This window comes from Rousettus aegyptiacus, unplaced genomic scaffold (genome assembly GCF_014176215.1).
Source record: "Rousettus aegyptiacus isolate mRouAeg1 unplaced genomic scaffold, mRouAeg1.p scaffold_m13_p_1, whole genome shotgun sequence".
Taxonomy (NCBI): domain Eukaryota; kingdom Metazoa; phylum Chordata; class Mammalia; order Chiroptera; family Pteropodidae; genus Rousettus; species Rousettus aegyptiacus.
In genome coordinates, this window is record NW_023416284.1 from 395,002 (window position 1) to 415,753 (window position 20,752).

The 20,752-nt window shown below is 62.4% G+C and overlaps 3 protein-coding genes and 2 pseudogenes across 10 annotated transcripts; 1 reads left to right on the plus strand and 4 right to left on the minus strand.

Moving 5' to 3' along the window:
• Positions 1–1,937: 1,937 nt before the first annotated feature.
• On the minus strand, positions 1,938–5,462 carry MRPL20 (mitochondrial ribosomal protein L20). Its single transcript, XM_016144459.2, has 4 exons — positions 5,308–5,462; positions 5,100–5,210; positions 3,550–3,627; positions 1,938–2,290 (listed from the first exon to the last, which is right to left on the minus strand). Exons 1-4 carry the CDS (start codon positions 5,392–5,394, stop codon positions 2,117–2,119), a joined length of 450 nt encoding a protein of 149 aa, XP_015999945.1. The 5' UTR covers positions 5,395–5,462; the 3' UTR covers positions 1,938–2,116.
• Positions 5,463–6,867: 1,405 nt separating this feature from the next.
• ANKRD65 (ankyrin repeat domain 65) lies at positions 6,868–10,746 on the minus strand. Of its 7 annotated transcripts, none has more exons than XM_036218498.1 (4): positions 10,347–10,746; positions 9,256–9,476; positions 8,597–9,131; positions 6,868–8,068 (listed from the first exon to the last, which is right to left on the minus strand). In XM_036218498.1, exons 2-4 carry the CDS (start codon positions 9,474–9,476, stop codon positions 7,634–7,636), a joined length of 1,191 nt encoding a protein of 396 aa, XP_036074391.1. In that variant the 5' UTR covers positions 10,347–10,746; the 3' UTR covers positions 6,868–7,633. The 7 variants fall into 7 exon arrangements, with proteins under 7 accessions (XP_036074391.1, XP_036074454.1, XP_036074336.1 ...); XM_036218561.1 differs by lacking the exon at positions 10,347–10,746 and adding an exon at positions 10,142–10,189; XM_036218443.1 differs by lacking the exon at positions 10,347–10,746 and adding an exon at positions 9,995–10,123.
• A 1,182-nt stretch (positions 10,747–11,928) lies between these two features.
• LOC118605436 lies at positions 11,929–12,047 on the minus strand (annotated as a pseudogene).
• A 255-nt stretch (positions 12,048–12,302) lies between these two features.
• Positions 12,303–16,035, plus strand: TMEM88B (transmembrane protein 88B). 2 transcript variants are annotated; one of them, XR_004953026.1, is made up of 3 exons: positions 12,303–12,851; positions 13,805–14,865; positions 15,178–16,035. XR_004953026.1 is itself a non-coding variant. In XM_016144369.2 (2 exons), the coding sequence occupies exons 1-2, from the start codon at positions 12,543–12,545 to the stop codon at positions 14,027–14,029; spliced, it is 534 nt and encodes a 177-aa protein (XP_015999855.2). In that variant the 5' UTR covers positions 12,303–12,542; the 3' UTR covers positions 14,030–16,035. The 2 variants fall into 2 exon arrangements, 1 of the variants encoding a protein (XP_015999855.2); XM_016144369.2 differs by having other exon boundaries at positions 13,805–16,035.
• A 1,991-nt stretch (positions 16,036–18,026) lies between these two features.
• LOC118604037 lies at positions 18,027–20,128 on the minus strand (annotated as a pseudogene).
• Between the last annotated feature and the right edge of the window lie 624 nt (positions 20,129–20,752).

Consider the following 20,752-nt stretch of genomic DNA (forward strand, 5'->3'; position numbering starts at 1 on the left):
GTTCTGGGCTTTATTCGGGATCCGTTTCTTTTTGTCTGAATTAATATTGGCAGCTGTCGTCATTACTTTCCAGTCTTTAGTCCAGGTTTGGGTAGATATTAACCTTGTCTTCAGAATTGAGCCCACAGGAGAGAGTAGCTGAAACGTTGAACTGGATGTTTCTATAAGACCCACAGCAGCACAGGAAAAGGCATGAGTTCCTCCAAGGATGGGGGCGGGGGAGGCTGGGAAACCCTGGGCACCAGTGGTAAAAAGCTTGGACTTCATCCTGCAAGCAGCCAAGAGCCATCAAGGGGTTTGCGCATTTATGAACCCCTCCTGACTCCACCGACTCTTCACGCCTCATCTGTTATACCAGCGCTCTCCAGTTTAGTGACCGCTAGCTTCTGATGGTTTTTAAGTCACCTGACAGCAGTGCTGCTAACACATCTGTAGTAGAGGAGCAGACACAGGATTAGTTATCTGTTGTTACACTTCACCCAAACTTTCAGTAGGGATAGTGCCCATGTGAGAATGGTGGGAAAGGTGGGATTTCCTCTTGTCCGGAAACCGCAGGAAACAGCTTGTTCGCCCTGCCTGGGCTCCTTGTCTGTCCCCTATACAGCAAGTGGCCAGAGACAGGTAAAAGTCAGTCAGGGCCAGGCCTGGAGCTGGGGACAGCAGTTGGAGAGGGAGTGGGTGTTGGGGCCAGCCCACACTTGTTTGCCATTACCCATCATCCCTCACTGATGAAAAAGGCAGCTGCAGGCACGCAGTGAAGAGCTCTTTGTACCCTCCACCCTGTTCAACGGCTACTTACTTATGAGCGACGTGCATTGAGCACCTTGTGCACATTAGCCAGGTGCAACGAAAAAGCTGACCAAGACTCATCCCCAGGGCCTTCAAATGTTTCTGGTCTACTTAGTGGCTGTCATCAGACACGGTGACAAGGACTGGGACTCTTAGGAAGCCAGTGCAGTAATTGGAACCAGAAGAGATGTTGGATGGCAGTGATGATGGTGAAAAGTGGATATTCAAGAGCTCACCAGGCAGTAGATGGCCAGGATTTGACTGGCCACGTACAGTTGGAAGTGAGTGCTGAGTCGGAGGAAGGAACCCGAATGACCCCCAAGGGACTGCTGGCAAAGGATAGAGGGTGGTGTTGCCACAGCACCCAGCATGGGAGCATGAGCTGTGGGGAAGGTGGCCACTCGGTTTGGGTAGACAGGTGTGCACTGCCAGCTAGAGGCAGGAGTCATCGGCAAGCAGTGTGCGCTACTGTGGCACTGAACAGCATTCCTGGCAGATGGTATGAGTGGAGGGCAGGGCCCTGGGGGGCGGTGGGAAGGGAATGTGTGGTCTCTGAGGGAAGGGTCCAGAGCTGACGATATCCACTGGGTTTGGTTCCAGAAGACAGGCAGACAGCTTTGGGCCAACCCGATGCCAGGGGCATAGAGGCAGAGACGGGAGCAAAGCCAAGAGGGGCTCAAAATGCAAATGAGCGAGGCCAAGGTTGGAACTAGCCCCACAGGGCTAAGGTGACATGGTCCAGAAAAGCGACCCTGCCTGCTGCCCCTCCTGGGCTGGGGAGGGAGGGAGGGAGGGAAGCAGCAGGGAAACTGAGGCTGGCACTCAGACTGGTGGAAGAGCTGAGTCACGGAGTCCTTGCTGGGAAGGCTAAATGGGTAGAGGGCAAAGTCAGGCAGAGGTGGGGCCAGACTGGGGCTGGGGGGGCTTGGGTGCCGGATGGGACACCCACACGGCCCAGCAAGAAGCCTGAGTGCCGAGTCCTGGTGCAAACCGCCCTCTCGCAGGGAGGATCTGAGGTTCCGAGAGGACGCGCAGGCTCACCTGTCCCTCACCCTGGCTGCCTCTTCCGCCATGTGGCTGTGGGCACCAGGCATGCGAGGCAAAGTGTACCTAAGGAGTTCGCTTGATGCCAGAGAACACGACTCACAAACGCTGACCACCACACGCTTTATTTCCACAACCTCATTGCAGTCCCAACGAGGGAAGGCAGGACCTTTCCTCTCACACTATTACTGAAATGATAACACGATTGCAGATCGACCCTGGCAGTGATTTTCAGTCCTTCTAAGACACTCAGGGACAAAGGGCAAGTGGTGTCGGGGTCCCCTCAGTGGTACCGTACCACTCTGGAAAATATGCCTTCAGGTTCCTTCCCGTCCCCCAAGGCAGCAGCAAAACCTTCTTGTCGCCTCCTTTTGGCCAAAGCAGCCAAAGATTTAAAAGTCTTTGGTTCGTAGATGGCTAGATCCGCGAGCACTTTCCTGTTAAGCTCCACTTGGCACTGCGAAGAAGATGAGCCCATGTGAGCCCCAGGACTCCCCGGAGGCAGCGGGCACTGCAGCACCCCTGCTGGGCAGTCTCCGCCCTCGCAGGACCCAGAGCTGCCCAGGGAGGTGAGAGGGGCAGGGCAGGGGGGCGGGAGTGGTGAATCCCATCGGAGCGGAAGTCAGGAGGACGGGTGTGGACAAAGAAGGGAGGGCGTCCCTGCAGGAGGTGACGTGGGAGAGGAGGCTGGCATCCCGTCCTGATGTCTGGAAGCCAAGTACCCTGTTTAGGGTCAATGGTCACCACCAAGACAGAACTAGGGACTGCTGGCCTGGTGTGACCCTTTAAGTCAGGTCAGAAGACGTCACATTTCTCACAAACGATGAAACGACAGAACAGGCACGTGAGGCACAAGCAGAGGAAACGGAGCAAACTGGGTGTTCCCAATCCTCGCAAAAGAGACACAGCGAGTCATCCGCCGAGGGAAACCGCGTGACTGCAGAGTCGAGGAACCCTGCGGGGCTGAGGCGCAGAGGAAAGGCGGGTGGTCGCCGCGAATAAAACGCAGCTGGGCAGAAGGGGCGGCGCTTGTCCTGCCCCCTGGGTGACGCCCCTCTCCTGAGCCTCAGATCACCATCGGCAAATTGAGAATGTCACATCTACACTTACCCTGAGGACCTCTGTGAAGTACCAAAGAGGGCCTGGTACCAGGCAGAGGCACAGCAGCCACTCCCCTTAACTTGTCAAGAAAACACGTGAATGTACACACAAGCCGAGTACTGGATTCATCACCAGATGAAAGTTACCGAGACTTAGTGACACGTGCTTAGTAAATCTGTCCCAAGACGTTTCTTAACTTTATTAAACTTATGATGTGACATCATTTAATAAAATTATGTTTCAAGTGTACAATTCCATGTCACCGGTACGTTGCACTGTGTCTGCACCACCCAAGTTATATTTGACCCCCTTCCTTTCTGACTGTAGGAGTTTTGACTTTACCTGCTGCCTCATCGGATCTCATTAGTGTAAAAAATCTTCAAAACTAAAGCCAAGTTTTTCTCTCTGCCTCCCTAGATAGGGAAACGCCAGGACAGTTTTGTTCCCCCTGCCCATTTTTCAATTCTGCCACCATCACGGCAAGGGCGATTCTGCGAACTTGCCAGAACTCCACCCAGAGAGCGAGAGCCACGTCGGGATGCTGCCAGTCGCTGCCGTGCCGCCGGACCTGCCAGCCGCGCCGGCTTCTCAGCAGGACCCTGTCCGCACCCTTACCTTGATTAGGCCGACGATGAAAGCTGGGTACTTCAGGCCATGCTCCTGGGAGGCGGCTGAAATCCGATTAATCCAGAGCTGCGACAAGAAAACACAAGAAAACAGATGCTGAAGAACCACATGTATGTTATGTCCACACCTCCAGCAGCGGTTCTGACTGAATTAAAAGGTTTTCTGTAAAAGTAAACAGAGAAGGGTTTTCTACTCGGGAGCACGGGTGCGCAGCAGCGAGCCCAGCCGAGCTCTTAAGTGCCAGCTTCTTTCTAGACTAGCAGTGACATGTTTTAAGGCGCCAAAAATAGGAAGATGAGAAGAGACCGGAGCAAACACAGCTCAGGATCCATGCGGTGGGTCGCGAGAGCTGCCGAGGTGAGCGCCACCGTGAGATGGTGAAAAACTCAAGTGGGAAGCCTCAGGGGTGGAAAACCGTCCTAAAGGAAGAGCAAGGCAGGGGGCTCAGAGGACCTGGCTGGCGAGGAGCAGCAGGGTCTGTTCCAGGGGCAGGGATGATCTGAACACTGCAAGGAAACCAGGGTGAGTGGATAAACTGGGAAAGATGGGGGCAGGGGCGAGGGAGTGTCCAAAGGGGACTGTCTAAGCCATTCCTTATTCGAGGTGAAGACAGTACTCAAGTTCACTTTCCTCCTTTGTTAAAACAGACTACTGACCCCCGCCTCCAGTGTTTCTGCTCCGAAGGTGCAAGAGGGCCTGAGAACATGCATTTCTAGCAAGTTCCCAGTGAGGCTGCTGCTGCACGGGGACCTCGCCCTGAGAACCTCTGCTGTCTGCAGCAGCAAACATGCGTGTGCCCCCCGGACACAACTGTTCGCGTGCATTCGCGGCCCTAGGACACAGCACCACCTCCACCCCGCTGAGAAAACGGGAGGCAGGAACAGCAGCGCTGGGACCTGACCGACCTTCCCGAGGCCTACCTGTCTGACCTTGAAGGGTCAGAACTACCCCCGTGTTCATCCAGCAATCCTCGCAGTGTTGCTGATCCGCACCCTGGGCTCGTTTTCAATGGGACAGAAAGGTGCACCCTGAAACTTACATTCCCGTGGGGCGGGGGACGAGCAATAAACAACTAACGCGGTCAAACCTGCGCTACCTTCACCAGGGCGCGGGAGGCCCGGGGCGGGGGGCCGGCCTGCCGCACTACGCAAGCGGGAGCGGGTGAGCGAGAGGACAGGGGTCGGAGAAGAGACCAGAGCGACCACGCCGGCTGGGTCGCCTCTCCCTACAGTACGACGGGAAGCCCCACGGGGTCTCACGCGGAGGGAGGGGCGGTGTGCGGGGCAGACGCGCGGCTGGTGGCTGCGCGAAGCGGGGAGGCGGGCGAGGTGGGCGGTGGCGACGAGCACGCGCGGGCCCGGACAGCCGGCTCCCGCTCGGGGTAGGGTGTGAGGCGTGAGGAAGAGAAACCGAGGCGCCGAGGGCGGTGCTGAGGCTCCCGACCGGGCGCGCGGAGGACGGGGAAGCCGCTGCCCGCGTCCGCGCCGGCGGTCCCGGGACGAGGGGTGCGCTCGCCGGCGACCCGGGGCCACGCTCACCGTCCTCATGATCCTCTTCTTCAGTCTCCGGGCTTTCGTGCATTTCACAAACGCTCTCGTCACAGCCCTAACGGCCAGCCGGTAGCACCGGTTCTTCCTTCCCCGGAAGTGCTGGGTTAAGAGAGGGGAAAGGAGGGTTGTCGGCGGGGCCCGCGGACTCCCGGGGCCGCGGGGCGCAGGGGGCGCGGGGCGCGCGCGGCCGACTCACCCGCGCGTGCTTCAGCACCTCCTGGACCCGCCAATAGCGGTCGGTGAGGCGGCTTCGCAGCCAGAGCGGCGCCGTGAGAAAGACCATGGCGCCCCGGGCCGGCGTCTCCGCTCGGCGACGCACGCGCCGCGCCGGCTGGGCGCTTCCGGGTCAGCGGCCCGCCGGGGGCCTCCGGGCGCCGCCCCCCTTCCGTGCGCATGCTCATGCGCGGCGGGTTCCAGGGTGCGCGCGGCCTCCTGTGACTGTGGGCGTGGCCTGGCGGGGCGTGGCCGGGCGGGGGCGTGGCCGGGCGGGGCGCCGCGGGCAGGTGGACGAACACTAGCGCGTCGGCCAGACGGGGGCGCTGTGCTTGGCCGCTGCGGGGCCGGAGCGCCGACGCATGCCGTGGCCGGGAGCACGTGGGCCGCAGCGGGAGAGAGCCGGGCACGAGGGCCGCAGGCCATGCGAGTCCGTCTCCTGAAATTCCCGGAATAGGCGGATCTACACTCCCCAAATCCATGGGGGCGGGAAGTAGGGAGTGGCGGACAGTGGGTTCGGGTTTCCTTGGGGTCATGGTCGCGTAATGCGAAAACCTTAAATGCCGCGGAATTGTAGCCTTTAGAGTGCTTAAACTGGTAGATTTTATATTATGCGTATTTACAGCAATAAAAAAAATAATGTCTTTGTAACTTTTGATTTCGATATCATTTTAAGTTACAGAAAAGTTGCAAGACTAGTTCAAGGAAGTCCCTGATAGCTTTACCCAAATGCATCGACTGTTTACGTTTTGCTCCATTTTTTAAGTCATTCTCTATAAATGTTAACCACATTAGCAAAGTTTTTCTGGACCATTTGAAAGGAAGTTGGAGATAATCTGAACACTGCACGGTGTATTTACTAAGAACGAGGACGTTTACAAACCACAGTACAATGATCAAAATCAGGAAATTTAACATTAAAACAATACTATTGTCTAGGCTACAGTCCATGTTCCAGTTTTCCCCACTCTCATCCCTTGTGCATCTGCTCTCCCCATTTTAATAAAAGGTCTACCGCGGACCACCTCCCTGGGGGTCATTATTCTCTTTCCCTCTCCCAGCCCCCCACGTCCGACCCATCGGCAAGTCCAGGGTGCTCCAGCCACAGCATCGTCCCAATTCGCTCTGCTTCCACCTCCACCGCTCTGGCCACCATCTCACTGGGCTCCCTGTGCCTTCCTCCCCCAGGGACAGCGCACTCTCCGCTTGGCAGGCTCCATGAGCCCAGCAGACTGTGTCACACGAGCATACAGTCCCTAAAGGCTTCCCATGGCCCTGGGAGTAAAGCCCATGCCCTTCCATGGCCCAGGGCAGAATTTGCCATGAATATTTTCACTTTTGAAAGTTGAAATCTATCCCATACATTTTTGTTGCAGAAAATCTATCCTTTTAGATTGAATAATGGCAACAGTATTCTGCCAGGATGCAAAAGGGGGCCGTCGCAGACCACTGCCCCCTCACAGACCACTGCCCCGTGTCGGTCGTGCAGCAGTTTTCATTTGTGGAGATGGCTGAGTGACGACAGGAAGAGACTGATCCCACTGAAAGATTTTTATTACAGTTGCCAAAAGGAGGGGACACACCAGGCCCCACAGGGCCATGGCGGGGACCAGTGTGTCAGTGACGAGACAGGAGCAAAGAGGGGAAGGCTCAAGCCAGAGCCTTTATTGGGGTTCTAGTGAAAATGGCCACGCAGGGCAGGGGAACCGCTCAGAACCGGCTCATTCGATAATCTCAGCGGGCCTCGGGGCAGGGAGCTGTATCTAGATGTCTAGTCCTGGTACCCGGCCTGGTGGTTTAGGGCAACTGTCAGCAGGGTGGGATGCGAGAGAGAAAGCTCAGAGTGCGGGCTCTGGATCCAGGGGAGTTGTGAACAACTGTCGCTGTTTGGCCTTGTAATTAATGGATGCAAACGGGCAAGTACTGAATCTAGGAAAACAGGAAGAACAGCGCCATGTACGGAGAGCAGCTGAGGGTGGCACCCCCGCGGAGCACAAACAAAGAGGAGACCATGACGTTTTGGTCAGATCTGTGGCCTCGATTTAGTCTTCCGACCAAAGAGTGTGGAGAAGGCTGGAGCCGCAGGGGTGACGCACTCCCCTGGGAGTCAGTGGGGTGGTCCCGGGTCCGGCCATAGGCCCATTGCTGGAGCTTGAGCCACTGTCCCCTTCTCCAACAAAAACGTCCACCCAGGCAGGAGGCCTCAGTCCAGAAGAGAGGAGCCTGGCACACTCCCAAGGCTGCGGGAGCCAGGAGCCACCTGTCCCGCTCTGGCTGTGCGGGCTCAGGGCCCCTGGGACTGCGCGCCCCTAGGAATCCTTCTGCTCTCTGCAAAGGGCGGGCAGTCCCTGGGGTAGGCCCCCTTTAGACACCAGGTCCTGGGCCACCTCGCCCCACTGCGTTCTCAGGGTGAGGCTGGCCCCTCGGCTTAGCAAAAGCTCTGTGGTGGGGCCGCGGCCCCGCTCCGTGGCAAGGTGCAGTGGTGTCTTGTGGAGCCAGCCTGCAGCGTTGACCTGTGCACCCCTGTCCAGGAGGTGGCTCGCAACTTCCACGTGGCCTCCCCGAGCAGCGTGGTGCAGGGGCGTCAGGCCCAGTGAGTCTCGAGCATCCAGCTCAGCTCCTCGGGCCGCCAGGAGCTGGACAGCAGGCAGGTGTCCACCAGCCGCAGCCCTGTGCAGGGCAGAGCGGCTGTGCCTGTCCTTGAGGCTTGGGTCTGCCCCGTGGTCAAGCAGCACCTCCATGTCCTGGAGGATGAAGGGAGGACAAAGGCAGGGGCCAGCCCTGGCCCTGGCAGGTGAGGGGCTGGGGCAGCTGTGCCATTTACCTGACCCAGACCTTATCTGGCCTGGGTTACCTATCGGCCTCTTTCTAAACACTGCTTCCCCATTTGTCAGTGAGCCAGCGCCTGTGGCACCCTGGAGGGGCTCTGATTAGAGACTTCCACTTGTCATCCTAATCGTCCTTAGATCAAGCCAAGACTTGCAGCTACTGGCTTCTCCCCACTGTCTGGGGGCTGCCTCAAGCGCACGCCTGGTGCTAATGAATATTTGTTGCTGCCAAGGCCGGCTGCTCCCAGCCCTCCCCCCAGGCTTCCGTGAGAGGCTGCACTTAGGGCCCTGGCGGCCGCCCCTCCCCGCCCTCCACCCCGCCCTCCAGCCTTGGCGGGAGTGCGCGACCCGCTCCTCCGCTGACCCAAGGCGGTGCAGACCCCGAGGCGACGGTGGGCTCCCCTCCTCCCTCCCCGTCCCTTCGCGGGCCTGGCCGGGACGTACCTGCCGGCGGCCCAAACCCGCAGCGATGCCGAGCGCCGTGGTCCCCACGCCATCCCGGGCGTCCACCCGCGCACCGCACGCCAGCAGGAGGCGCAGCGCCGCCGCGCGCCCGGCCGCGGCCGCCACGAGCAGGGCGCCGTCCAGGCCCGCGCCGCCGCGCGCCGCCAGCAGCTCGAGCACCGGCAGCCGGCCGCCCGCTGCCGCCCAGTGCGCCGCCGTCCAGCCGCGCGCGTCCTCGGCGGCGGGGCCCGCGCCCGGCGCGCCCATCAGGCGTGCGGCCAGCAGCGTGCGGCCCAGCGCGGCCGCCCAGTGCAGCGGCGTGAGGCCGGCCCTGGAGCGCGCCGTCGCCGGGGCCCCGCGCCGCAGCAGCAGCTCCGCCACCTGCGAGTGCCCGTGCCAGGCGGCCTCGTGCAGCGGCGTGCGCCCCGCGCCGTCGGCGGCTCCGGCCGAGGCCCCGCGCTGCAGCAGGAGCCGCACCAGGGGCACGTGGCCGCGCAGCACGGCCACGTGGAGCGGGGTCCTTCCCGCGTGGTCCCTGCCGGGCGGCGTGGGGATAAGTACCCCCCCCACACCACCACCACCCCCCCCCCCGCCCCCGTCCTGCCCCCCTGCTGGGTAGAGGGACCCCCGACCCCGTCCTGCACCCCCCTGGGGCTCACCTCTCCTCCACGCTGGCCCCTTGCCGCAGCAGCTGTGTCGTCAGGCCCAGGTGACCCCTCCCCACGGCCTGCAGCAGGTGCCCCCCGGAATGTGGGGTGCCTGGTCCCTCTATCCCTGCTCCGGGGGCCTCCTCGGAGCCCAGCTCCATCCACCTGAGTTCCTGCTCCACCCCTGCCTCTGCTGGGTCCTGCTTTCCAGGCTCTGAACCCCCAAAGTCCATCTGGAAAAAAAAAAACAGGAATCCCACATTGATGCTAGGAGCCTCTGACCAACAGGGACCCCTCAGGAACCAGGCTGCCACCTAGTCTTGGCTCTCAGTTACCCCCAGAGGGAGCCCACCCAAGGACAGTGTCCTGTGGCTGGGAGTCCTCCCCAGGCAGACCCTGGCCCATCCACAGCCAGGGGGACCCTCAGGAAACTCCCGAAGGCCTGGCGGTGGGGGTGTCTGCTGGGGGTGGGGGGCCAGAAGGCTAGAGCTGAAGGTGCCCCTGAGCCTCCTGGGCAAGGCTAAGGGCCATGTCTCCCCACTGTTTACCCAGCAACCGCAGGGGCCCTGCATGGCGGCCATGGCCCCTGCCCCAGCACCTGTCCGCCCCTGCCAACTGCCAGAGCCCTGGGGCGTGGCCCCCCTCCCAGGAGACAAAGGCCAGGCATGCAGGAACACGCCTGTGGACTGCAGCACCTCCAAGGCGCACAGCCTCGGATGGCCATCGACTCGCCACCCCCTCAGGCACACACCTGCCTTCCCATGAGTCTCTCCTCAGGCCCTGCCCCTCGGCCCCACTGCAGATGGGCCACCTGGATTCTGGGGCCGTGGGGCAGCATGGGCCGGGGTGAGGGCCTGGCCCTGCCTCCTCCCCGTCCCCAATCCCTGGGGAAGGCCACCTGTCTAGAACCCTGGGGGAAGAAGGAAGTGTGGCCGGTCCTGCTGCCTAACCCCTTCGGCTGCCGCTTGTGACTGTCCACCAGGAGGCAGCACAGCTTTGGAGCTGTGGCTCCCACTCCAGACCCTTCCAGCCCCCACCCTTGGCGTCCAGGGATGAAGAGTCCCGCCCCACCGGGGACAACACAGACTCAGCCCCTCCCCAACCTCAGGAGCAGCGTTCCCGGTGCCAGGTCCAAGAAGTGAGTCTCCAGACAAGGGGCCGAGGGACCCAGCCCCATAAGCCTCAGCCGCTCTGCTCAGACATCGCCTCTCCACAGGTGCCCTCCAGCTTGACCACCAATCCGAAGGTCCTTAGCACTTATCACTCCAGGAAGGTGTCTACTTTATTTCAAATGTCTGCCTTTATCTTCTGGAATGAAGGCACCTTGAGGGCACGTCACACAGGCTGGCAGATTCGGCCGGTAAACAGGCTAGCACTCTGGGTGGGTTCAGACACTTTACTGCTCAGGTAGCTGGGAAAAGCCAGGGCAGCAAAGGTGTCAGCTCCCTGTGTCCCCCGTCCTGCAGGATGACACTGAAGAGCGGGCCAGACGACAGGCGGCATGGGAGCACAGGGGCACCCCGTGGCTGAGGGTCCACCTCTGCGCCGCAGCTGCACCCCGGGGGCCTCGGCGGAAGGTCTCATACCCCGCCAGAGCCAGCGAAGCCCAGGAACTGCCCTCTGACAGCCTTCCCGAGGGCAGAAGGCCGTGGGAACCAGCTGCGTGCCAGTTTTCCCAGTCATCCCAAGGCCCGAGGCGCCATGGCGTGCTCCCTGGCTTCTGAGGCTCTGTGCCAGGCTGTCGCGACCCGCTCAGAGCCGACCCTGCAGGGCGGAGGCCGCTATTGGCCTCGCTCCCCACCACGGGCACAGAGCTTAGAGCCCAGCCTGGCACACAGTGGGAGGTCTTAAGTGTTGAATGAGCCACCTGCGGAGGGGGTGGGGTTTAGAAAGGAGGTAAGACAGGCGTCCTCCTGGTCTGAACGCTCTCCCAATGTTACTGTTCGCAACATTTGTTACCTTAAATCCACTCTCTCGATAAATAAGCTGCTGCTGTAAGATCTTGGCAAGCGCCTGCCAGTGAAGCGGTTGAATAGCGAATGCGTCTGGCCACAGGGCGCGGCGCGAGCTGCAGGGGAGCCTCAGCTATTGTCCTGACCCGGCCCTGTGCCCTGCGCGCCGCCGGCGTGTGTTCCTTAAAGGAGCCCGGCTGTCGCTGCCGTCGGCCCCCATTCATACGTGTGGGGAAGGGGGTGGTGAGCCTGAGAGGCCTGGAACATGTCAGAAGAAAAGTTGGAGGGGACAGGTGACTGCAGAGAAGGCGTAAGAGGGAGACGTTGCTGTCCGGCTCCGCATGGCCTTCTTCACGGACAACCTTCCCTCTCCTTTAAGTATCAGCTCGTTATTTTAAATGCTCTATGTTATGCGAGGAAACCCTGGAGGTCTCCGTATTGAAAGTCCTTTAGTGATATTTGGAGAAAGTAGTTGGGGTTTTCTGAGGGACAGGAATTTTCCCCACACACCTGAAATAACGGAATACGAGCTCCCACTGTTTTCAGGACGGACCGATTTCTGACACAAAGGATGCCTGCCACGGCAGCCGCCGTTACTGAGTGCCTACTGTGCGCTGGGTCCCACACTGAGGGTTTCACGTGCATCGCCCTCGTGCCCTCTCAGCAGCCCTAGGATGTAGGCACCCAGCGTCTTCCCTGTATTATTTTTTATTTTTATTTTATTATTTTTTAATACCGACAGCACCTGGTCTTTCTACGGGGTCTCCCATCCAAGTACTAACCAGGCCCGACCCTGCCTAGCTTCTGAGATCAGACGAGATCGGACCCGTTCAGGGTGGCGTTACCATAGACTCCTGTTTTTTCGAGGCTAAGAGGGGCCAGGTTTGGCGATGAGGGGACCAGCAGGAGCGAGGGCTGGGAAGTGCGGTGGGTGGTGACCGCTACATGACAACTACTGGTGTGGCAGTTGTCAGAGTCAAGACCTATGAAGTGAATTCATTGTGTGGGGGAGCTGGAAGGGGGAGAGGACGGGACCAGGAGGGAGGAGGGCCCAGTGCCAGGCCTTAGGGACAGCTGTGCAAGCCTTGACCAGTGCACACAGAGCTGGCTAGGGGGACTGGCCAGGGCCAGAGCTGCAGTCGCCTGGCAGAGAGAGGCCCAGCCTGGCAGTGGGGTAACTGAGGCAGGGGCGTTGTTCTGGAGATCGATGGTCAGGGCTGAAGCTACCTCGGCCAGGGTCCTGCCCTCCAGCTGGGTCCATTACGTGACTGCTTGGGTACGAGTTGGGATCTGACCTAGGGACCTGGGGCTGAGCCTGGTGGCCTCAGGCCTGTCGTCTGACTACCGATGGGAGCTACCAGGCCCACTGCCTGTGAAAGCATGAGTGAGGAGGGAAGAGAGACAGAGGAGGATGAAGGAGGGAGTTTTTCAGACACAGCACCCATGCTGCCCCAAAGGCTTCCTGACCACCAGGCGTCGGCCCGGATGTCCGCAGGGTGGGCAGGCCTGGCTGCCCAAGGCCTTGGGCCCCTGCTGCTGCCCGGCCGGGTTCTGGCAGGCCTCCTGCTCCACCTGCTGCTGCCTGCCACCGTGTTTCTGCTGGTGCTGCTGCCGGCAGCCGCCCCCGTCTACCTGGGATTCCTGTGCCACTCAAAGGTGAGCCGAGCCCAACGTGGGTAGGGGCACTGGCTGGGGTCCCCGGGGAGTGGGGTCCTGTAGAAGTTCAGGGCCCCGGGCCTGAAGGTGAATCTGCCCTCCTCTGGCATGGTCCCCTGGTCCCCAGAGACACGTGTGCCCTCGCCAAGAGCCCTTCTCTGCCAAACCCTCCCCCACTGGCTGCAGCAAAAGAAGGGCTTTTGTTTGCCACTGAGGGGACAGCTCTCTACTCTCCCCTGAGGCTTCGCAGCCTTGTACCAGGCAGAGGCCACCGGGGCCTGGACAGCCGGGCAGGGTGGAAGGAGTAGAAGACGAGGATATTGTCAAATTTCACCACTCCACAGTCCCTCCGTTCCTCATCCCTTCATACGTTGCTTGTCGCCCGCTCCTCCTGCCCTATCTCCCCTGTAGAATGGGCTAGGTCTGGGGCAGGGAAGGTGCAGGCAGACGGGCCCCCGTGTTCCCTTTCTGTAAGCATAAGGCAGGGGAGGGGGACTCAGCACGGGGCCGCAGAAGAGAAGGTGACGCCAGCCGATGATACCCACAGGTCGGGGCTTAGGACAGATGCCAGCACAGGGAAGCGGGAATCGCGCAGTGGGGGACGGGGCGGAGGGGTGGGAATTCTGAGCCTCCCCTCAAGGGCTCCTACTCGGCATTTACCGCTTGGGTCCGCGTCCCCCATTCTTGGCTCAGAAATTCCGGACCCACATTGGCCGGCCCCAAGCCTCCCAGCTCCGCCGGACCTCAGGCCCCGCCCCTCCACGCCTAGCCCCCGGCAGTCCGTCGCCAGGCCCCGCCCCGCCCCAGGCCACTTTCTTCCAGACCGCGCCCCAACTGACCGCCCACTCCACCGAGTCCGCCCGCTCGCTGTCCCCCGTCCTCACGGCCCACCCCGGTCCCCCGGGCCCTGGCCGCCCGGGCCCCGCCGCTCACGAAGCCCGCCCCGCCTGCAGGTGCACCCGGCGCCCCGCCCCGCGTGCCGCGCGCTGCTGTCGGACCGCAGCTCCGCGGCGCTCGTGGTGTTGGGCTTCCTCTCGCTGCCGCCGTTGTTCGTACTCGCCTCGGCCGCCCGCGCCCGCCTGGCCCGACGCCTCCGCTCGCTGCTGCCGCCCCCCACTTGGACCCCCGGGCCCCGTCACCACCCCGACGGGCAGGAGCAGCTCTGTGCCTGGGTGTGATCCCCCGAGGCCCTCCAAAGGACCCGAGACCTCCAATCCAGGGAGGCCCCCGAACTCCCCCCGGGATCCTCATAAGGTGGCCCCGGGCCAGCGAGCTCGGGGCCTGCGTTCGGGTCCGTCCAGCCCGAGAAATCGCACGTGTGTGCGTCAGGGCTCGTGCGCAGTGCTCCGAGCGGCCGCGAGATGGCACCCGCCTCCCTCGGACCGGCGCTGGCCCTTCCCCACCGCCGCAGGCCCCGCCGCTGCAGCCGGGCTGGGAAGCGCCCAGGAGGAGGGACGGCTTTCGCAGAAGGGGCGCCTGGCCAGGCTCAGGGAAGGCGGCCTTCCTGCCTCCTGCCACCGTGGCCGCCCTGAGCTCCTGCTCCCGCACGAAGGGCCGCCCCTGCGGGCCTCCAGCGAATTCGGGAGTATTGACACCTCCGCACGCCACCGGCCGGCGCGCGTGTTTCCAGAAGGTCCACAGTGGCCTCCGGCCCCAGGGCTGGCAGGGCTCGGCCTGTGACCAGGGGTAACGTTCAGACAGGCACCAGCGTGAGGGCCGTGTGTTCCCTCTAGATAACTTCGAGGTCTTCCCTGTCTTCCTCCTGAGCTTTCAGCACGTTTGCAGTGGTGGGCGTGTGTGCCCAGCGACCCCCGCGCTGCCTGCACGCAGCGCGCCCGGGCCTGGAGGCACAATTCCCATGGGCTCCGGAGGGTCCCAGCGACCAGCTCGTCAGTGCTGCCGCCCGCGCGCTGCGCCTGCTCTCCCTGGAATGCTTGACCTTCTCCTCTTCCTCCCACATCGATTCGGCTCTGCTTTGTTTTCCATCTCGTCTCTCGGTGCCGCATCTGGGCAGGTGCTTCATCTCCCTCTTCCAGTTCGCCGACTCATCTGTCGATTAACTCATCGATTTAATTTTAAATTATTATAGTATACCTAAAAATTATACTTGCTTTTTCAAATCCGATCGTTTTTAAAGGTCTCTTGGTAGCATGTTCAATCTTTGGACTCTAGCTTCGATTTTTTGAACATTTCACATATTTTATATTCTGTACCTAAGCATTCCAACTTTTTAGTCTTTGGCGAGGATCTCTAAATTTGTTGTGTTGTTTCTGCCGATTCTCACTAATAGCATATCTTTTAATGTTTGCTGATTGTTCGTTGTCAGCCCACACCTGTGAAAATTCTGAGGCTGCGTGCGGCCCAACGAGGACGGCCCTTGGGAGGCACCGCCAGCCCCGACTGCCCCCTAGGGGCCTGACTTGGTAACTGCAGCGTGGTGCCCACGCTAGCTTCCCTGCCTGCGGTGTGGCTCTCCCGCCCTGTGCCCAGGGAACCCTCTGCTTTCCGTCTGTTTTCCTGCATCATCCGGGGTTTCTGCTCATTATCCTCCTGTTTGTTTATTTACGTTCAGCGTTTAGTTTTGGGGGGTCTTTGGCTGTATTTACTTCCGTGTAAGCCCAGCAGTGTATTAAAAATGTGTGCTGCTTGTAATTCGCCCAGAGTCTACTTGTAGCGGAAAGGCCTCATGAAGGATCTGGCCGGCAGGACTCCGCCTGGGACCAGCAAGGTCAGGGCCCAGGTGTGCCCAAAGATCAGGGCTGAGGGCTCAGGCTGTGATGACCAGGGTCAGGGCTCATTCGTGGCCTTGAGCAGAGCCCGGTGTGTGGCTGGCTGTGGCCCAGCAGGAGTCCGCCCGGTTTTCCAGTCGTCTGTGCCCAGCTCTGATGCCGGTCTCAGTCAGACCACCTGGCCAGCCGCCCAGCTGCAAGGAAAGCTTCCTCCGGTCCAAGGCCTCTTTCCACCCCCCTCCCCCGCCTGGGGCTTGGCAGGCCCTGGCCAGGCTCGAGGACGAGGACTCTCCTGAGGATCCGCCTGGCCCTGGAGTCATCAAAACAACAGCTGGGCCTGGTAGGGGTGGGGAGCCGAGGTGGGGAGCTCAGCTGCCCCAGCCCAAGGGCTCCTAAGGTGTGTCCCAGCATCCCACAGAAGTCCTGCCTCAGCTCAGCTCAGCTCTGCCCCTCCTGCTCACACACCTGTGTGTGTGTGGGGGGGGGAAGGTTCACAGGAGGGGCCTAGGGGTCTGCATGCTGCGGGCTAGGGGCTGAGGGAGAAGGAGGGCCTCGGTGGTGTCCAAGGTGGTCTTCCTTCTGGACAGGCTTCTGACAAGGGGGCGGGGGCCTGGGCGGGGTGGGGGCGGGGCCCCGGCCCTTCAGCCACAGGCTCTCCTTCCTCAAGGCCTATCATTCCGACAGCCTTTCTTGCTTCATCCTCCTCCCTGGGCTGGATCCTGCAAATCTCTGCCCCTAAACCTTTACCCAGCATGGAGCCCACGACAGAAGCCCCTCTTCCAGGGCCTTAACCACCCAGGCCCAGGCCCCGACTTGATGCTTCCCTCCCCAAAAGCCCCCACAACCCAGCCTGGAAAAGCCCGTTCGCCCCACCCTAAGGGCCTCAGAGTGCTGGCCTTGCCCCTTCCACCCATCCAGGGGCCCAAACTCCTCAGGAAGCAGCCGCTGGACTACTGGGTTGGCCAGGCAGAGGCCTCCCCCGGAGCACCCAGGGGCCCAGGCCCCCGCCCCGTAAGACTGTGTCAACCTGGGGGCCTCCACGCGCCTGTGTGTGCACGTGTCTCTGCATGTCTGTGCATTGTGTGTGTGTGTGTGCAGGTGCGTCCATGTGCTGCGGGGGGCTTCCGTGCACCTGTGTGTGCACATGAGTGCAAGTGTGCGCATTCGTGCATCATGAGCGTGTTTGGGCTTGTACGTGCATCTTTCCTGTCTGCCTCCCCGCAAGCCCTGGGTGGGGCGTTGTCCCAACCCCACAAGTGTGGAGACTCTGCCAGGTTTCCTGACCTGCCCAAGGTCATTTATTCATTCACGAAGTATTTCCAGGGAGCTCAAGCTCTGCGGCACGCCCTCAGACAGCGGTGAGCAGCTAGGAGGGGTCGGGGGACTTGGCCAGTTCCAGTCCTGGAGCGTGAGACCACCCAGGCGTGTAGGCCAGGCGAGGGCGCCGGGCAGGGACTGAGCTGGGGTGGGTAGATCGAGCGGCTAACGGGCAGAGGCTAGCGCTGGCTCTGAGGCCTAAAGCCCGTCCGCCCCTTGGCCCCACTCCCACCTCTGAGGAGTCCCCACCAAGCTGTTGACACAGGTCTGTCCACCCTCGCTCTCTCCTTCCCCATGCGGGCCTGCCTGGACCTCGACGGGGGCAGGGGCAGGGTGCTGGAGCCACCTCCCCGTGACAGACGGCCCCAGCAGAGGGAAGCGGAGCGCGGTGCCCTGCCTCGGGAGGCCACCAGCGTCAGTTCCCTGCACGGGCCGAAAACCCGGAGGCTTCCTGGGTGCCTGCCGTCCTCCCGCCTCCCAGCCTGTACACCAGGCTCCGCCTCTGCCCACCAGGCGAGTCCTCGGAGGCCCAGCATCAGCCCCGACTCTTCCCCTGCCCATGCCCCTGGCCCTTGCCTGCCCCATGGAGGCCCTACAGCCCGTGCCCACCCGCCCTTTCCGCCCCTCAGGCCTCCTGACTGCCCCCTGGCCTGAAACGGCCCCACGCCCTCCATGGGGAAAATACGTAGACAAGCACCTTCGCAAGCCACCGATGCGCGGTACCCTTCTAGCCTGGCAGTGCTGGGAGGACAGAGCCTCCGGCTAGTGACTGTGTGTCCCCACTACGGAACGTAGCATGTGGCCAGGCCCAGCGCAGAGATGGTGGATGAATGCAGAGAAGGTGGTACCCACCCAATGCCCAGGCTGCCCACCCCACCAGCTGTCTTCCTTGCCACCCCGGCAGGGTGACTGGGTAGGGGTCAGCTTTGGGGCCACAGGGTGCAGGCCTGGGCCCTTGGGGAGTAGACGCTAGGACCTGCAGACCCCCCAGGACCAGTCCTCAGGCCCTGGCAAGTCCCTGACCACAAACAGGCAGGTTGAGTCTAGAAGAATGTGTGGGTGTGGCAGCTGGGTGGGCGGTGGACGGGGCCTCTGGGCCCTGTTGCTCTCAGCTGCCCCCACCTCTGTCTCACCATTCTAGGGTGGAGTAGGGGGCCTTGGCTCGCCCCACACCCCTGCACCAGGCCTGTGGCAGGCAGCCACCCCCTTCCCTGTTTCTGTCCCTCCCCACAATGTCTGCGGGGTACGTGTGTGAGATACCAACAGCATGAGAATGAGCAGCAGAGGGAGTCCCTGGCTAGAGGCCGGGCCCAGCCCCTCTGCCCCGCGGGCCCTGCAAAGGGCCAGAGGCTGGGGTCAGGGGTGGGGTGGGAGGCCCAGGAGCTGCCCTTTTCCTTGGGGTCAACATGACCACAGTGAGCTGGGGACAAAAGGCCCTTATTCTCTTCAGAGGCCTGGAGTGTGCGGGGGAGGGAGAGTACAAGGACCGGGTGGGGGCAGGGTGGTGCCTGCGGAGAGCAGCGTCCCTGGGTTTCCGGGAACCCCCTCCACCTGCCCGTGGACAGACAGGCGGAGTGGGCCAACTCCGGGAAGTGATGCGCAGGGGACTCCCAACTGGGCCAAGGCCATGGGGGGCAGGGCCAGACTGCTCCTTCCTCCTAGTCCCCTGGACGCCAGGATCAAGCTGGGGCTGGGATGGGGGAAAGCGGGGGGGGGGGGGGTGACGCCTGGGGGCCAGGGCTTCTGTCCTCTGCCTGTTCCCCTTCAGAGGGGAGCTTTCCGGGCCATTATGCTTGCGCTTCCTCTGGCGTCTGCCTGGAGCACAGGCCTGGCCCTGACCCCACACCCTGGGGACTCGTCTGCCATGTCTCCCCCGGGGGTGGTGGCAAACACGGGAACGAGACTTGCAGTGGTGCTGAGGGCAAGGCGGTGGGCAGAAGCAGCACCACGGGAGGCAGGGCGCCTCGGGGTGGGGCAGGCGACAGCCCGGTGTGGGCAGCAGAGGTGGCGGGGCAGAGCTGAGCAGGAACCTCTGGCCAGGGCAGGTGGCGGAACTCAGGCCAGGCTGGGTAGAGGCCCCAGCTGACAACAGAGACTGGGCCCCGTCCTGTCCCTTCTCCCTCTGACGGAGAGGCTGTGGCGCGGAGGGCGGCTGCTTCCTTGAGGGCCTGCGTCACAGCCGAGGAGACCCACTCAGTTTTTCCAGAAGGGACGGAAAGTTCCCCGTCAACCCAGCAGCACGGGCCTTGGCGTGACTGTGGGTCCGCCCGCAGGCAGGAGTGGGGTCCGAGCAAGGAGGCCGCTGCCTTGTCGCAGGGGACCCACCACGGCCCAGCTCCTGCAGCAGGCTGGCGGGCGCCCCGACGGACGGAGGAAGAACCGAGGGCTGTTCGCACGCGCGACCCCCGGGCCGGGGCTGCGGCTGCCTCACGTGGTCTCCCCTCGCAGCCGCTCCTCCGTGGCCGCCTTGGTGCGCCTGTCGTGCTGGGGGTCGGGGGCCAAGCGGGGTCCCTCTGGGCACACGCCCGGGGCCTGCGGCCCGAGCGTCCTGCTCCCCCCACAGGGCTCAGGCGGGAGCGCCAGCAGTTCCCGGTCCCTGCCGCGGCCCGAGGTCTGTGGAGCCGAGCCAGTGTGGCCTCTGCCAAGATTCCCGGGGCGGGGTGGGGGCGGCGGGGACACAGCCCTCCGCGTGTTCCTGCTCCGGCTCCTCAGGCTCAGCCGAGCCGCTTCCTTTTTTAGGCAAAGTGGAGCTCGGCCTGCCTCACGGCCGCCCAGCCGGCCGGCGTCTCACCTGCCAGGAAGAGGAAGGAACCGAGTCCCATCCGTCCTGCTCCCAGAGCACCCTCTGGGGAGGCTGGCGAGGGAGGGGACATCCTGGCGGAGACGCCCCCCGAGCTGCTCGGGGAGGAGCGGCTGGAGAGGGCAGTGGTGCCCCACAGGAAGGTGTCCGAGGAGTGAGGGGTCGAGGCTCTCCTGGACCTCAGCTCCCACCCAGGGTACACTGCCCCGCTCCGCCTAAGGGCAGGAAATCTGCCCCTTGGGATGCCCCCTGCCTCCAGCTGTCTCAGGTCTGGCTCAGCCAAGGTCCCAGGACACAGGACTCACCAGTGAGGCCTCTCCAGAGGGGGCTCAAGTGAGTCGCAGGGGTCTGGCCTCAGTCCTAGTGTCTGACCTCAGCCCAGGCCTGGGCCCCTTGAGCAGGGTGTACGGAAACGGCTCTAGGCCTGCCATGGTCGCCCTGGACAGGGCCCGAGCCGGCCATCCCCAGCTCCCATGCCTCTTCCTCCAGGAAGTCAGGTGGGGTGGGAGTTTTGTGTTTCTCAGGAAGCCCCCCCCCCTTCAAATGTCTCAGGCTTCTGTCCTATGGCCAAACGCCTTGGGTCCTTTCTAAGTTCGGCCCCTCCAGTCCCTGTTGGTCAGTCCCTGGGGACACAGGCCCCAGCCCCCAGACCCCTCCCCTCCCCAAGCCCTGTGGCTGAGGCCAGGGGTGGCCCTAGTCGGTGGCTCGCTGTTCTTGGTGTCGCCCCCACCCTCTCACACCCCCTGGGTCCTCAGGGACGCCCAATCCAGCGGAGACATGGGCGGCGGACCTGGGGATGACCACCTTGGTGGCTCCGTGTGCGCGCATGTCGGGGGCAGGGGGCAGGGCACACCATGCGGCCTCACGGCCGGATGGCGAGACTGCGGGGTCTCCGTGCGTACAAGGCCACGAGTGTGTGTCGCTGTCGCATCTCGATGAGCGCTGTGTGTTGTGGCGCGTCCGGGTCCCTGCATGCGCCCCGCTCACCCCCCGCCCCCGGAGTCTGCATCTGGGCACGCGGCTCAGAGAGCCGACCGGGGCGGGGCGTCATGCGG

Coding starts and splice junctions, on each gene's coding strand:
- MRPL20 (XM_016144459.2), bottom strand. CDS start 5,394: ATGGTCTTTCTCACGGCGCCGCTCTGGCTGCGAAGCCGCCTCACCGAC. Junction 5,211..5,307: donor AGGTGCTGAAGCACGCGCGG/GTGAGTCGGCCG, acceptor CTCTTAACCCAG/CACTTCCGGGGAAGGAAGAA. Junction 3,628..5,099: donor AGAAGAGGATCATGAGGACG/GTGAGCGTGGCC, acceptor TTCTTGTCGCAG/CTCTGGATTAATCGGATTTC.
- ANKRD65 (XM_036218443.1), bottom strand. CDS start 10,081: ATGCTGCCCCACGGCCCCAGAATCCAGGTGGCCCATCTGCAGTGGGGC. Junction 9,477..9,994: donor AGAGACTCATGGGAAGGCAG/GTGTGTGCCTGA, acceptor TTTTTTTTCCAG/ATGGACTTTGGGGGTTCAGA. Junction 8,069..8,596: donor CGGGTTTGGGCCGCCGGCAG/GTACGTCCCGGC, acceptor TTCATCCTCCAG/GACATGGAGGTGCTGCTTGA.
- TMEM88B (XM_016144369.2), top strand. CDS start 12,543: ATGGGAGCTACCAGGCCCACTGCCTGTGAAAGCATGAGTGAGGAGGGA. Junction 12,852..13,804: donor GATTCCTGTGCCACTCAAAG/GTGAGCCGAGCC, acceptor CCCCGCCTGCAG/GTGCACCCGGCGCCCCGCCC.